This window comes from Hyperolius riggenbachi, chromosome 3, assembly GCF_040937935.1.
Source record: "Hyperolius riggenbachi isolate aHypRig1 chromosome 3, aHypRig1.pri, whole genome shotgun sequence".
Classification (NCBI taxonomy): domain Eukaryota; kingdom Metazoa; phylum Chordata; class Amphibia; order Anura; family Hyperoliidae; genus Hyperolius; species Hyperolius riggenbachi.
Window position 1 is genome coordinate 399464027 of NC_090648.1, and position 17559 is coordinate 399481585.

Consider the following 17559-nt stretch of genomic DNA (forward strand, 5'->3'; position numbering starts at 1 on the left):
GATCCGCAAACTAAATGGCTTGCTGGCCCGGGCCATGGCATCACAGCTGCTTCCCTACTCCCTGGTGCAGGAGGGGAGCGCCATGCGGACGCTGCTCCAATTTGGCATCCCCGAGTGGCAAGTCCCCAGTCGCCACTATTTCAGCAGGAGCGCGATCCCAGCACTCCACAAGTTTGCGGTGGAAAACGTGGCCCATTCCCTGGACTACTCTGTGGGCAAGCGGGTCCACGTGACCATGGACTCGTGGAGTAGCAGATTTGGGACAGGTCGCTACCTGTCCTTTACGGCCCACTGGGTGACACTGATGGAAGGGAGGGAGGACAAGAGCGCATCAGCCCAGCTAGTGGTGCCACCACGCGGGATCAGGGGGGATGCAGAAGGGTCCTGTCACGACACTCCCTCTGCACCTGGAAAGCAAGCCCGCCTCGGCAGCAGCAGCGCCATGCCTCGGCACTGCCAAGCCCTTTTAAAATTGGTGACCCTGGGGAAGGAGAGGCTTACGGCCACCAAAGTCCTGGCCGCCCTCAGGAAGCAGGAGCAGAGGTGGCTGACCCCCAGAGGCCTGGAAGTGGGGTATGTGGCAGCCGATAACGGGGCCAACCTGGTGGCAGCAGTGCAGCAGGGAAAACTCCAGCACATCCCCTGCTTGGCCCACGTGCTCAATCTTGTGGTGCAGCGCTTCTTGCGCACCTACCAGGGGATGAGCGAGCTGCTGCAGGATGCCCGGGCGGTGGTACGCTTTTTCCGCCTGTCAGCCACTGCCTCTGCACTCTTGTCCACCTTACAGCAGCAGTATGGAAGGCCACAACACCGGCTGATCATCGACATGCCAGTTCGCTGGAATTCGACTCTGGCCATGTTGGAGCGGCTGTGTCAGCACAGGCTGGCTCTTAGGGCCTACATGCTAGACCCAAGTGTCCCCAGCAACCAGCAAGTCCCCATGATTACTGCCACTAAGTGGACACTGATGCAGCAAGTATGCCTGGTGCTGAGTCCCTTCCTGGAGGCAACCAAGATGGTCAGTGAGGAGCGGGCCTCTGTGTGCCAGTGGGTGCCCTTGGTTTGTCTACTGGAGCAGGCAATGGACAATTTAATTGAGCATGGGGATGAAGCCCTGAGGCAGTTGGAAGAACAGGAGCAGATGGCAGCACAGTCCAGCTCAGAGGAGGGCTCACAGCAGGTAGTGGAAGAGTTGGAGGTCCCTAACCTGAATGAGGAGGAGGAGGAGGAGCAGAGTTCAGCAGGCGTTGTACGTGGATGGCGGTTTCAGGAGGACAACGACATGGCACAGGAAGAGGACAGGCATGCGTTATGGAACAATGGCGAGGACGAGGAAGATCTTGCTGGCAGGGCCCACTTGTTTCCCATGGCTGTGCACATGTTGCGCTGCCTTCGCAGGGACCCCCGGGTGATCCAGATGCGTTCAAGGGAGGACATCTGGATTACCTTGATGCTTGATCCCCGTCTGAAGGGGAAGCTGGGAGACTTAATGACGCCATCCATCACCGAGCAACGCACAAGGGAGTTGAAGGAGGCCCTTGTGCGCAGACTACTAAAAGAATTCCCCCAGCCTTCCACCCCCACTGTAACTGCTCTGCCAAGCCAGCAAGAGGTGCCTGCCATTGCCACTAGCAGCACAACAACAACCACCAGCAGCAGCAGCAGCAACTGGCGCCCCGGAGACTTGAAGAGCCTAAGCAAGAGCCTGTATGCAGTGCAGCAGCCCAGAACAGAGGTGCCCGCCACAGCATCCACCACCAACCAGCACAAGCAATGACTGACCACCATGGTGTCTGACTATATGGGGTCATCCAGCGGGCTCAATGACACCGACAGCCCCGTGGACCCCTTGGAGTACTGGGTCAAGAGACTGGAGATCTGGAGCGAGCTTTCCCAGTACGCCCTGGAACTCCTATCCTGCCCTCCTTCCAGTGTCCTCTCAGAGAGATGCTTTAGTGCGGCCGGTGGCGTGGTCACAGAGAAGCGCTCTCGGCTCTCCCATGCCTCTGTGGACAAACTCACCTTCCTGAAAATCAACCAGGCTTGGGTGGAAGGTGAGTTCCTGGCCCCTATTGTCAGACACAGGGGGACATGAAGTGGCTGCTGCATGTGCTGTTGTTAACTATGCTTGCCTTTATAAAGACAGTTACTACCTGCCTAGTGCCTACCTTGGTTAATTATTTGGTGTTATGGTACTACTACCAGTAAGTTGCCATGGTCCTCCTTCTGAGCTGCTGAACTGACCGCCCGCTTTGTCCTCCTGACTCAGTCGCTACTACACTCTGCGTTCACACTGCCCGGGTCACTGGGTGCATTTAATTTTTTGGCCAGCACTATGACGCTGTGCTCCTACTACTACCACCAGTATGTTGCCATGGTCCTTCTGTGCTGCTGAACTGACCGCCCGCATTGTCCTCCTCCTCCTGACTCAGTCGCTTCCCGCTGCTGCACTCTGCGTTCACACTGCCCGGGTCACTGGGTGCATTTAATTTTTTGGCCAGCACTATGACGCTGTGCTGCTACTACTACTACCAGTATGTTGCCATGGTCCTTCTGTGCTGCTGCTGCTGAACTGAACGCCCGCTTTGTCCTCCTCCTCCTCTTGACTCAGTCGCTACCACGGTACCACCAATGCACTCTGTCTGCGTTATCACTGCCCGGGTCACCGGGTGCATTTAATTTTTTGGCCAGCACTATGACACTGTGCTACTACTACTACCACCAGTATGTTGGCATGGTCCTTCTGTGCTGCTGCTGCTGAACTGACCACCCGCATTGTCCTCCTCCTCCTGACTCAGTCGCTTCCCGCTGCTGCACTCTGCGTTCACACTGCCCGGGTCACTGGGTGCATTTAATTTTTTGGCCAGCACTATGACGCTGTGCTACTACTACTACTACCACCAGTATGTTGCCATGGTCCTTCTGTTCTGTGCTTCTGAACTGACCGCCCGCATTGTCCTCCTCCTCCTGACTCAATCGCTTCCACCAATGTACTCTGTCTGCGTTCACACTGCCCGGGTCCCCGGGTGCATTTAATTTTTTGGCCAGCACTATGACGCTGTGCTGCTACTACTACCACCAGTATGTTGCCATGGTCCTTCTGTGCTGCTGAACTGACCGCCCGCATAGTCCTTCTCCTGACTCAGTCGCTACCACCACTGCACTCTGCGTTCACACTGCCCGTGTCCACTGACAACTCTGCTACGATGTCATTGCTAATTGCTGCAAAAAAAAACAAAAAAAAAAACAAATTACAAAAACCTCTCTGGGGCCTTTTTGGCGTCAGCCACTCATCCTCCTCCAGCGGTACCTTCGCCGCCAAGTGCCATTGGAACTCGCCTTCACCTCTTTGATTGCTTAACGCGTATATCCCTTTTTAAAACCACGTATTACCAATTAATAGCCCCATTTACAGTGGTGATTTGTCTTTAAAAGCCATTTAAAAAAAAAAAAATTGGAATTTTTTATGTTGAAGTTATGTTGCCCCTTATCACCTCGATAATCCATGCAATTTGGGGGATTGTAGCATGTATGGGGGCTTTGTTATTAACGTTAAAAGAAAATCCGCCTCCGGGCGGGAATCCACGCATGATTACGCCATTCACGGCAGAAAATCCGCGTGGTTGCGTGGACAAAGACGAAAATCCGCATGCGGCGGGGCCGAATGCGGATTTTTTTTTTGCAACCACGCGGATTGCCGAATTCGTGGATGAGGCACATCCGAGCATCCCTGACCATGTCCCCTGCAGATCAAATGCAGATACCATGTCCCCTGCAGATCAAATGCAGATACCATGTCCCCTGCAGATCAAATGCAGATACCATGTCCCCTGCAGATCAAATGCAGATACCACGAGGACACCATTACATTTATTTATTGACATTTTCAAAACACCACCAGTACTTTCATAGTTAAAGTGAACCTGAAGCAAGGAGCAAAGGTTCTGGATCCTAGCACCCAGCCACACACGTATCACCACCTAGCTGCAGATTCACTACCACCTAGCACTAAGCTGCAGATTTACCACCACCTAGCACCCAGCTGCACACGTACCACCACCTAGCACCCAGCCGCCCACGTACCACCACCTAGCACCCAGCTGCACACGTAGCACCACCTACCACCCAGCCGCACACGTAACACCACCTAGCACCCAGCCGCACACATACCACCACCTAGCACCCAGCCGCACAAGTTAGCACCACCTAGCACCCAGCTGCACACGTACCACCACCTAGCCGCACATGTACCACAACCTAGCACCCAGCCGCCCACGTACCACCACCTAGCACCCAGCCGCACACATACCATCACCTAGCAACCAGCCACACACGTACCACCACCAAGCACCCAGCTGCACACGTACCACCACCTAGCTGCCCACGTATCACAACCTAGCACCCAGCCGCCCACGTACCACCACCTAGCACCCAGCTGCACAAGTACATCCACCTAGCACCCAGTTGCACAAGTACCACCACCTAGCAACCACCCACACACGTACCATGACCTAGCAACTAGCTGCACACGTACCACCACCTAGCAACCAGCCACACACGTACCACTACCTAGCAACCAGCCACACACGTACCACTACCTAGCAACCAGCTGCACGCGTACCACCACCTAGCAACCAGCCGCACACTTACCATCACTTAGCACCCAGCTGCACACTATGACCCAGCTGCATAGCAACAGAAAATTTGTGAATAATGCACAAACATACAAATGAATATATGTTTATTACGCACTTATGGGTAAATAACTCCTTTACTCCTTGCTTCACACCTCAGATAATTAAAGCTCATTTAAATTATGAATTCAAGTGCTTAAGCACTCGTTATTACTCGTGAGAGCATGGCTGTTTATTACATGCTCCCAGACTTTCATCAGCAAAAATGCTAATGTTTTCCACAAGGCTAAGTTTTCGGCCTGTGTGTATACCCAGCATGTAAGCCAAACATCACCTTGAAAACACATCTGTTGTTTACCTATACTTGGTGATAATGATTTAAAGGGACGCTTAAGCCTGAAAAAAAAATCAGTTTTAGGCCCCTGTGGCTTCTACCAACCCCCTGCAGCAATCCTGTGCACACACAGTTTTGCTCAAATCCTCCTGTCCGCTACCGGCAGCTATTTCAGTTTTCGGCGACAGGCCTGGCCACGCATCTGCTTCTTTGCGTTCCTGTCCACAATAGCGGGGGACAGGAGGATCCGATCGAGACTGGCACTCAGGGCACAGGATGGCTGAAGGGGGCTGGTAGAAGCCCCATGTGAGTAAAACTTTTTTTTTTCAGGCTTGTCACTTTAACAAAACCTTTTTGAAAGGCCTGCTGCTAATGTGTTGCCTCTGCTGTGTTGAACAGCTAGAAAGGAACTAAAGGCAGATCACAGGCATGTGTTATAACCCATCAGCTACTCACAAGACCCTCAATAACATACAAATTGAGAGTATTTGGTGAGACTCTTATCACACAGGCAGAGAAAGGTGTGAGTATTTTCTATCTGACAACAGCTCTGGTGTGCTTCTCTTACTGCTCTCTTCTTTTGTCTATGTGGGATATGCTGTGAGACTAGTCTATACACTTACCCTGCTGACTAGCTGCTCTGCAGATTGATGGTTTGTGAGGATGTCACAGTCAGACAGAGACACACTGAATCTGCCGCTATGTCACCGGGAGAGGAAGGGGGCAGGGCGCCACATTCATTAAGCTCAGCAGGAAGCTGCTGAGTGTCCTGAACTGCCTGCACATAGTACGCTGGCTGCTTTATTGATACTTTATTCACAAAGGCACCTCCAGACTGAGCGGCCCTCCAGTGCTGCGATCCCCCAGATGCTGTGCCCATGCCCCGGGGACAGATGTCCTTCTATGCTCCCCGACCCCAAGCAATGCCTCAGCCTCTGCTTCTGGCTGCCGGCAGGGAAGGGGGAGGAGTTAAAGGCAGAGAACGATTGCAGCCCCACACTGGCCGTGTTGGGGGAAGGCATGGCCATATAGGAGGAGCAGAGCACATGTGCTTTGTTTCTATTGGCCCTGGGGGCGGGCCTCGGCAGGAGGCGTGTGAGTGACCATAATAGCAATGCAGCTGCAACCAGCATTGAAACGAAAGTGCATGTAATTGACAGGCGCACTTCAGAGTCCAGCAGAGGTGCACTACAGGGTCCAGCAGCCTCGCCCTTGGCAACCAATGCGCCCCAGGCAGTTGCTTGTACTGCCTGTCCTGTCAGGCGCCCCTGGTTAGATGTGCCCAAAGGGGCAGCTCATTGCACATCTTGTGTATGTGTGTTTTTTAAAATAAAAACAAAATATCAGAATATGTACTATTTTTAAATATGGCTGTTTGGATAAAGAAGTAATAAGGAGATGGGTCCATTTTATTTTATTGTATAGTAAAACCTTGTACACTGCTTTTATGCAAGTTAAAAACAGTTAATGTTATTGTATCTAGTTATAAATGTATGTATACTATAAAAAGCTAAAATGTAAAGTTTCTCAATTTGTGCCACGTGCATAGCTGGAATTGCCTTACTTGATCACTTTTTTTTTTAATAGCTAGATAATACATTTTTGTTTTTGCTACTTCAGTGTGATTTTTGTAGATTTTTGTTTTCTACTTGCAGTGAACAGTTATACTAGAGAAGGTAAGTGTAATAATGTTTCAGTGTTCTCTTAAACATCCAGTCAGATGCAAAGAATACAGTGCTTTCAAATGGGCTTATCTGCCATAGGCAGTCATGTGACATGGGTAGAGAGCAGATAACATGTTGTGATTATGCACGAATGAGGGGGAATCAGGCATGCTAAACTCTCTAAATACATACAGGGGGCATTTCTCTGTTTTCCTTCTGTCCTGTGAAAGACTTCAGATCCACATTTCAGATCGGCACACATGATCTTCTGTTGTCCTCCTCTAGAATCAACTCCTCACATTCACATTTACAAGACTTCGCACGCGCTTCACCCCTCCTCTGGAATGCCCTCCCACAACACATCCGTCACTCTCCAACCTTTGTTACCTTTAAACGCTCTCTAAAAACACACTTGTTCCGACAAGCATATGCGCTACCTTAGGCCGCTTCCCTTTGTCCTAAGACCAAATTGCACTCCTACTAGGTATCCTAAAACACACAGCCTCTATATAGAATCAGAATCAGAATCATATTTATTTCGCCAAGTACAATGGGGGTTGTACCCGGAATTATTTTTGGCACAACACGGTCGGAGATGGTACAAACACATACGTGCAATCCAACACATACAATCAGGTACAGTAAGCATATACCTATATATACATACAGCACTGCATACTACCCCACCTCCTGTTTCCCCTCCCCACCCCCCCCACCCATTCCCTTTAGATTGTAAGCTCGCAAGGGCAGGGCTCTCTCCCCCTTTTGTGTCTTGGTAACCATTATACATTTTATTCATTATGTGACTTTTATCACTGTCATTACCAATTCTATATTTTGTATTTTGTATCATTCTCTGTATTTTGGCACTAATTATGTATCTTGTATTTTGTTGTGCACCATTGTCTGTATTATTATGTACCCCATGTTTGTTTTTTACTTTGTAAATCAATAATAATAATAATAATAATAATAATAATAGGTTGTAGACTGAGCCTGTCTGCTTTAGTTGAGCGCACATGCAGCACCTGCACATCTCAAGGCATCTAGACCGGTTACACTCAATCTGGTGTGGCTGCTTGGTCATGTAACTAGTTGGCTTGGAGGAGTTCACAAATAGGCTTAAAACAAATAAAAAAAAAATTAGGCTGTACACTGAGCCTGCCAGCTGGTTTTCATCATATAGCTCCGTTAACTTCCCATCCTGGCATCTGCTACAAGCCACATTGGTCTGTTCAGTTGAGTGCGCATGTAGCACCACACACACACACACCTAAGGGCCATACAGACCTGTTAGCGCTAAATCTTGGTAAATGCAGCGTTTTGTCTGTCAGTGTGAAGTGGGCATAACCCTTACATTACCACTCTGGATATTTAAAAGCCCTTTATTCCTCAAATGTAGGAATGCACTGTGATCTCTGCCCTTTAGGGATTAAAACCTGACTGCGTCAACGTTGGGTCAATTTTGGGTGGGACTTTTGGCATGGATCCCCTTCTGACATGCCCCTGTCCAGGTGTTAGACCCTTTGAAACAAGTTTTCCATCACTTTTGTGGCCAGAAACAGTCTTTGTAGGTTTCTAAATTCGCTGCCCATTGCAGTCTATGGCGGTTCACGTGAACTCGAATTTTTCTGGAGTTCAAGTTTGCTAACCCAAAATTTGATGTTTGCGACATCTCTATTCACCAAGGTATCACAACACATGGCTGTCAACAAGAACACACATACTCATAGCAATATCCTTTAATTGAATGAATGGAATTACAATCACATTGCCGAAAATCACATGGGGCTTGATTTACTAAGAGGTGCTAACCTACTTAGCACGTCTAAAGTCTTAAGGCTCGCTAACCAAGGTGCTAAGTAGGTTAGCACCGGATTTCTCAATCAGATCGCGCGCAAAGTTTTGCGCGCAAAGTTTTACGCGCGCAAAGTTCTATGCGCGCGCTAAGACCCATAGGCTTTAATGGGCACTTCGCGCGGAGTACTTTGCGCACGATCACTATTTCTCACATTTCAACTGAGTTTAGACGTGCTAAGGGCCAGTGCTAAAGTTAGCACCGTTTTGTAAATCAAGCCCATTGTACGTTGCATCAGCACTTCCATTTTCCCATGCGGTCAAGTGGGTAGGGTGACTTTAGTGAATAGAAATTTGACAAAATGTTTGGTAAAATTTGCTGTTTTATGCATTACCAAATGTGGTGTTTGGTGTTTGGTAAAATTCAAGCAAAAAAAGTGTAAATGGGAAATATGTTTGATATGGTTAGCAATGCAATCACACTAAACTTAAAGGCACTGCAGTGAAATGTAGGCTACTGGGATAACCCTAGTAGCATGTTTCTAATAGTAAGTGCAACACATATTAGGTAGTGTATCTGGTTCCTAACATTGGCTGAATAGGTTAATTTAGCAGCTCTTTCAGAACCTAGCTTCACTAGAAAGTGACCCACTCCTCTGTGCAATATAAACAATGTTCAAACCAGCGCAATCTACAGATAGGGCTGCAACTTGTTCCCAACAGGTAAGATTCCACCAACCAGTGTTAAATGTTCTGTCAAGTAATTCAATATGAGAACAGTGCCTGTGCAACACCCGTTAGAATCAGTGCTCTGATATCACAAAAGTTCTCCCGAGTCCAACAAGTTAATGTCAGTTGCTGTTCTCCATGAATATAAGTCTTACCACTCCCAGCATATAGAATTGAAGTATAATGGTCACCTCCTTTATGTCGTTAATGTTCAAAAGGTAGTTTCCTCTTAGTGCGTCTCTCAAACAAGGCACCAGTGTCCGTTGTCACAGCGCCCCAGCAAGGCTATTTCCGCCTTCCGCATTCCACGGGCTTTCATGAGTGTGAACAGTCAGCAAAGTCCGAAGTTCAGGTCAGTGCAGGGACCATGGGGGTTGGGGAGGGGATAGGAGCTCGCAGCTACGCGGTCTGCTGCTTTGATGGGAACTAGCTAACAGCAAGCAATCTCATTACTGGAAATTTTGTTTTGCTCTGCTTTCAACTTGGCAAGGGTCTGTAAGAGGTGCTACAAATTATACTATCCATCTGATATTTGTAACTAGATACACTTATTGGCTCAGTCGTGACAGTCTAGGCTACTGCGCATGTGCGGTAGCCCAGACTTATCCTACTGAGCGCATTACTGGAGTTGATCACAGCTGAACGGCAGATCGCGGGAAGATGGCGAGGGACTCGCACTTGTTTATGCTGCAGGAGGAAGCAGTGGGTAAGTATTGGTTCTTCTTTTATCGAGAGCTCTGGTACACTTTAACTAAGGATCCAATTAGTGCAAATGGAATGCAATGCTGGAATAAGCTGGTTGACTGCAGTAAACAGTTTCCCTTCAACTTTGCAATGCAAGTGTCCCTCCACAGTTTTCCTACTAGTCTACAACTAAACCAGTGTGAAATTAGCTACATAGTGACCGTATAAAAGTTATTTTCTGCAAAGTAAACACAGTACTACAACACACTGATAAAGCTAAACACTTCAATCCACAATAAACCTTATCTAACGTTCCCTAAAATAACTCTCCGTGCCCATATTCAATTACATTTTTCCTCAGTTTTCTCCTAGGATATAATTTTTCTTCTTCTGTTTAAATAACTTTTCAGCACTCCGCAACTGAAAAGGTACAAAAAGTAGGTGAAAAAGTACCGTCAAAATTATTTAAAGTATTTTCTTACTTGCTGATAGTTTGATAGGCATTTTATTGGAAGAACAGCAGCTTGCATAAGGCTGCTGTGAGCATGGGAATGCTGAAACTGAGTGGAAAGGGTTAACAAGGATTTGGTACTGGCAGTCTTTTTTCTATTTACAGATACAAGTGTCAGCTTACCTCACCTCAGGGAGCTGTCGTCAAGCAGGTGTTGAGCTGTGAGCCTATCAGCTGCAGCTGGAAGGTGATTGGTCGCAGCGCCTCCCTCCAGGATTGAAGGAGCCAATCAGAAGAAGGATACAGGTCAATAAAAACTGTTCCTGTCAGAGAAGGGTCACACTCAAGGAGCGAGCTGAGCAGCTGCCCGCCCGCCCTCCCTTTTGCTTTCTTAAATTTGGTGCTGTCGCGGGCCTTGTAGAACGAGGGGGGAGATTATGGACTTTAAAGGACTTTGTGGTGGGATTGAGTTGGGTCCACTGACCATCAATCCCGGTTTTACTGGTTTATGTTTTGGTGTTTTGGTAAATGGTGGTTTAATAAAGTTGTCTGGTTTGGGTTGTTAATAAAGGAAAAAAATGTCCCAAGTTTAAAGTAATCCAATCCCTCCCCCGTTAACAAATAAAGAGGCCGCGGCCTGTTAAACGCCTATTGGAGTATGAGTTATTCTTTAATTTATATGTTGATGTAAGTTATGTTATTTCAATGAAATGTTGAATGCATTCCCATGACTAGTTTTAAAAAATCACCTATGAGAAAAAGTTAATCGCATAAGGGCTCCTGTCTCTCTGTCTCTACCTCTTTCTCTCCTGACAGCTTGAAAAACACATCACAGACTCCTCCCATTTTATAAAGGCCTATTGAGGTTGCCTGCTGGGGCAAGGTATATATTTTGGGAAGAAGTTATTGGCTAAGCAGAGGCAGTTTAACTCACTTCCTGCACCTTCTTTTCCCACCAGATCACCTCCCTAGGCTTTACTTATCCAACTTCCTCGCTCTTGCTTGAAAAGTCACGCACATGTCGATAAATTTGGCTGCAGAGCTCAGCAGAATCATGCTTAGCAAAATTGGTGCTAATTTGACATGAGACTGAACTTGAAAATGTCCTGCTTATCACTACTGCTTTAAAATACTTGGCGGTCTGGAGTGCTGAGGTATTTTAAAGCGGATCCGAGATGAAAAATTAACTATAAAAAATAAATTGTCTATATATGTTACCTAAAGTTTAGATAGTTTACACAGCAAATGTAGCCACAAACAGCTTCAACAGAATATGATTATTTCATCCTGTGATACAATGAGGGCAGCCATGCTCTGTTTGTCACAGGCTGCTATCAGCTATCAGGAGAGGCTATCAGCTTGCCTATGGGTAAATTCAGTCCCCTCTCCTCCTCCCTCCTCCCCTCTACCTCTGAAATCAATGGCTAGTAACCTCCTCCTCCTCCTGCACAAACTGAGCTCCTATAAACCCTTGCTACAGTGCCAAGGCACAAAAGGAGCTGTGGGCGAGGCTTGTTTAGTTTATAGGGAATTACAGTATTAAAACAAAACAAAAAAGTATTTGGCTTGAGGAATGCCCTATAAACTAAATGAAAGGAACACAATTATGCAATGAGTAAAAGTTTATCTCGGATCCACTTTAAATGCATCAGTTACTGTATTTTGCAGTCATAGAGTCATATAGTCATTGAGGTCTAGAAGAAGAGGCTTAAGCTGGCCACTAACGGCGTAATTTCTAGCGAAAAATCATTCGAGCGATCAGAAATTCTGATCGGACGAAAAATCGTTCAATACACCATCAACTAACCAATCATTGCTTCCTATCTATCACGACCACCAAGAAAATCCAAATTTTCCTTCGACGAAAATTCATTCGGGCGACATTTTTTTCACTCGTTCATAATCGATTGTGTCCACCAATGGAGATTATTTACAACCAATCCGATCAGAATTTCTGATCGCTCGAACGATTTTTCGCTAGAAATTGGACCGTTAGTGGCCAGCTTAAGTCATTGTATAACGTTTTCAATGGGCTGTTTGTGGCCTACATTCTAATAGGCACAATTTAATGAAATTTCTTATTTATTTTTTTCTTCTGAGCATAATGGGGTTTTCCTATTTTTAAACAAAAGATGTGCAATCTTGCGCTAACGCAGGTGAGAGGTCAAAGTGGACCGCAGACTGATCACACACTGGCAGCTCCTCAAACACTCGGCTGTGAGCGGACTACTGGAAAAGGAAGCAAAAGACAGGAGGAGCGCTCCGTAGTGTGATACCGTTTAATAAAATGAAAACTGCGCAATAAAAGATACACTTACTAGATGTGTATGAACAGTAGGCATTTAAAATTGGCATATAGCCCAGAATAAAAAGGACATCCCCTCTTGGAAGCGAAACCTGAAACGCGTCTTGACGTAACCTGCACACAGTCACCCCGAAGGGACACCTGTCATCCATTTACCATCTGGATCCTTGCTGCCGCTGGCCACTGCAGCTTCAGGTTTCGCTTCCAAGAGGGGATGTCCTTTTTATTCTGGGCTATATGCCAATTTTAAATGCCTACTGTTCATACACATCTAGTAAGTGTATCTTTTATTGCGCAGTTTTCATTTTATTAAACGGTATCACACTACGGAGCGCTCCTCCTGTCTTTTGCTTCCTTTTCCTATTTTTAGTCTGACCTTTATTACACATTATTATATTAGAAAATAGTCTCAAAAAATCATTTTCATCAATTGAAGGCTTTTTGGAAATGTATTGGCTCATACTTTTAGTACTTACTGATATGTATTACTCATCTTTAAAAGTACAGTTGCTCTTCCTAGTGCTGCAAAGCAGAAACAACAACTTTGCTAACATCTTTGAAAATAAATTACACTTACCACTTTTGACATTTAGTATATGGTGTTTATCTAGAGACCAGCCACCAAGGTTTGAAGGATCCAGTTCAAATCCTTGCAATACTGTTGTTCTCTTTTCCCATAATATAAGACTAAGGCAAGTTTCATATTCAAAGCCAACAGAAACTGAAATAAAGATAGTACAGAGTAAAACACTGCATTTTAGTGTCAGGATTTAATTTTTTTTCTTTGTCATGTTACAAAATATGCTTATTAGTAAACACAGTATGAAATGGATGGATGTCATTTAATCAACCCAAATAACTCTGTCGTTATCTATATTTTTTTCCTAACAAAACATATAATAGTTTGAAAGCTGCATTAGGAATAAATTCATATGGCTACTGATTTAATCAAATATCAATATCAAATTCTCTCCAGGATTGGTGTCTGGAGGGGATGTTGCTGATTATTAATACAATTTACCCGTAATATATTTGTTTTTGTGACTCCTTTATCTTTTTCACTATTAGTTTTATTCCAGGAGACCCATAGATATATTTTGGGCTAAATGTCCTATTAACTGCTATTTCCTTCATGTTACATACAGTGGCTTGCAAAAGTATTCGGGCCCCCTTGAAGTTTTCCACATTTTGTCACATTACTGCCACAAACATGAATCAATTTTATTGGAATTCCACGTGAAAGACCAATACAAAGTGGTGTACACATGAGAAGGGAAACAAAAATTATACATGATTCCAAACATTTTTTACAAATAACTGCAAAGTGGTGTGTGAGTTATTATTCAGCCCCCTTTGGTCTGAGTGCAGTCAGTTGCCCATAGACATTGCCTGATGAATGCTAATGACTAAATAGAGTGCACCTGTGTGTAATCTAATGTCAGTACAAATACAGCTGCTCTGTGACAACCTCAGAGGTTGTCTAAGAGAATATTGGGAGCAACAACACCATGAAGTCCAAAGAACACACCAGACAGGTCAGTGATAAAGTTATTGAGAAATTTAAAGCAGGCTTAGGCTACAAAAAGATTTCCAAAGCCTTGAACATCCCACGGAGCACTGTTCAAACGATCATTCAGAAATGGAAGGAGTATGGCACAACTGTAAACCTACTAAGACAAGGCCGTCCACCTAAACCCACAGGCCGAACAAGGAGAGCACTGATCAGAAATGCAGTCAACATGGTGACTCTGGACGAACTGCAGAGGTCTACAGCTCAGGTGGGGGAATCTGTCCATAGGACAACTATTATTCATGCACTGCACAAAACTGGCCTTTATGGAAGAGTGGCAAGAAGAAAGCCATTGTTAACAGAAAAGCATAAGAAGTCCAATTTGCAGTTTGCCGCAAGCCATGTGGGGGACACAGCAAACATGTGAAAGAAGGTGCTCTGGTCAGATGAGACCAAAATGGAACTTTTTGGCCAAAATGCAAAACGCTATGTGTGGCGGAAAACTAACACTGAACATCACTCTGAACACACCATCCCCACTGTCAAATATGGTGGTGGCAGTATCATGCTCTGGGAGTGCTTCTCTTCAGCAGGGACAGGGAAGCTGGTCAGAGTTGATGAGAAGATGGTTGGAGCCAAATACAGGGCAATCTTGGAAGAAAACCTCTTGGAGTCTGCAAAACACTTGAGACAGGGGCGGAGGTTCACCTTCCAGCAGGACAACGACCCTAAACATAAAGCCAGGGCAACAATGGAATGCTTTAACCACTTGAGGACCACGGTCTTTTCGCCCCTTAAGGACCAGAGCCTTTTTTTCCATTCAGACCACTGCAGCTTTCACGGTTTATTGCTCGGTCATACAACCTACCACCTAAATGAATTTTACCTCCTTTTCTTGTCACTAATACAGCTTTCTTTTGGTGCTATTTGATTGCTGCTGCGAGTTTTACTTTTTATTATATTCATCAAAAAAGACATGAATTTTGTCAAAAAAATGACTTTTTTAACTTTCTGTGCTGACATTTTTCAAATAAAGTAAAATTTCCTATATATTTGAGCGCGAAAGTTATTCTGCTACATGTCTTTGATTAAAAAAAAAAAACATTCAGTGTATATTTATTGGATTGGGTAAAAGTTATAACGTTTACAAACTATGGTGCCAAAAGTGAATTTTCCCATTTTCAAGCATCTCTGACTTTCCTGACCCCCTGACATGTTTCATGAGGTGCTAAAATTCCAGGATAGTATAAATACCCCCCAAATGACCCCATTTTGGAAAGAAGACATCCCAAAGTATTCAGTGAGAGGCATGGTGAGTTCATAGTAGATTTTTTTTTTGTCACAAGTTAGCGGAAAATGACACTTTGTGATAAAAAAAAAAGGTTTCCATTTCTTCTAACTTGCAACAAAAAAAAAAATGAAATCTGCCACGGACTCACTATGCTCCTTTCTGAATACCTTGAAGTGTCTACTTTCCAAAATGGGGTCATGTGTGGGGTGTGTTCACTGTCCTGGCATTTTGGGGGGTGCCTAATTTTAACCCCCCTTGTAAAGCCTAAAGATGCTCATTGGACTTTGGGCCCCTTAGCGCAGTTAGGCTGCAAAAAAGTGCCACACATGTGGTATTGCCATACTCAGGAGAAGTAGTATAATGTGTTTTGGGGTGTATTTTTACACATACCCATGCTGGGTGGGAGAAATATCTCCGTAAATGACAATTTTTTATTTTTTTTACACACAATTGTCTATTTACAGAGATATTTCTCCCACTCAGCATGGGTATGTGTAAAAATACACCCCAAAACACATTATACTACTTCTCCTGAGTACGGCGATACCACATATGTGGCACTTTTTTTGCACCCTAACTGCGCTAAGGGACCCAAAGTCCAATGAGTACCTTTAGGATTTCACAGGTCATTTTGCGACATTTGGTTTCAAGACTACTCCTCACGGTTTAGGGCCCCTAAAATGCCAGGGCAGTATTGGAACCCCACAAATGACCCCATTTTAGAAAGAAGACACCCCAAGGTATTCCGTTAGGAGTATGGTGAGTTCATAGAAGATTTTTTTTTGTCACAAGTTAGCGGAAATTGATTTTAATTGTGTTTTTCACAAAGCGTAATTTTCCGCTAACTTGTGACAAAAAATAAAATCTTCTATGAACTCACCATACTCCTAGCGGAATACCTTGGGGTGTCATCTTTCTAAAACGGGGTCATTTGTGGGGTTCTTATACTGCCACGGCATTTTAGGGGCCCTAAACCGTGAGGAGTAGTCTTGAAACCAAATGTTGCAAAATGACCTGTGAAATCCTAAAGGTACTCATTGGACTTTGGGCCCCTTAGCGCACTTAGGGTGCAAAAAAATGCCACACATGTGGTACCGCCGTACTCAGGAGAAGTAGTATAATGTGTTTTGTGGTGTATTTTTGCACATACAGATGCTGGGTGGGAGAAATATCTCTGTAAATGACAATTGTTTGATTTTTTTTTTACACACAATTGTCCATTTACAGAGAGATTTCTCCCACCCAGCATGGGTATGTATAAAAATACAACCCAAAACACATTATACTACTTCTTCTGAGTACGGCGATACCACATGTGTGACACTTTTTTTGCAACCTAGGTGCGCTAAGGGGCCTAACGTCCTATTCACAGGTCATTTTGAGGCATTTGGATTCTAGACTACTCCTCACGGTTTAGGGCCCCTAAAATGCCAGGGCAGTATAGGAACCCTACAAGTGACCCCATTTTAGAAAGAAGACACCCCAAGGTATTCCGTTAGGTGTATGGTGAGTTCATAGAAGATTTTTTTTTGTCACAAGTTAGCGGAAAATGACACTTTGTGCAAAAAAAAAACAATACAAATCAATTTCCGCTAACTTGTGACAAAAAATAAAATCTTCTATGAACTCGTCATACACCTAACACAGTGCTGTCCAATTTCATGGGCATGGAGGGCCATTTTTTTTCAGACCCCATGGTGGAGGGCCGAAGGTTCTTGCTAGAGCCGCAGACCCCCCCCCCCCCCCCCCTCCCCGGAAAAATTGCAATTAAAGGACAATTAGATTGGCAGCACTTTTCACACACAAAATGCAATTTAAAATAATGGTGAAGTTACGCGCGCCAGAAAACACGAGGGTCCTGTTGTGCGTAGAGCGGCGCGAGTAGCGAGCCGCGCCGAAAAATGGGTGTGGCCATGGACCAGAATGCGGGTGTGGCCACGGGTGGAGACAAATTTACATGAACTTAGCAATGTGGGACATTAGATTAGGACAGTGGTGGTGAACCTTTTGGAGGCCGAGTGTCCAAACTGCAACCCAAAAGTCACTTATCTATCGCAAAGTGGCAACAGCAATTTAAACTACATACAAACGTTTAAACTCATACATGAACATTATGGAAAATCCAAGTTGAAAATAAACTGTGAAGATAAACAATTTCAT

At 45.3% G+C, this 17559-nt stretch overlaps 1 protein-coding gene across 6 annotated transcripts in view; it reads right to left on the reverse strand.

Annotated features, from left to right (window-relative positions):
* Positions 1 to 17559, reverse strand: part of TENM2 (teneurin transmembrane protein 2) — a 4210084-nt gene that overhangs the window by 1601974 nt on the left and 2590551 nt on the right. For all 6 annotated transcript variants that reach the window (XM_068277420.1, XM_068277423.1, XM_068277418.1 and 3 more), the window contains one exon: positions 13176 to 13319. In XM_068277420.1, the coding sequence (XP_068133521.1) occupies positions 13176 to 13319 (144 nt within the window). The remainder of the gene's footprint in view (positions 1 to 13175; positions 13320 to 17559) is intronic.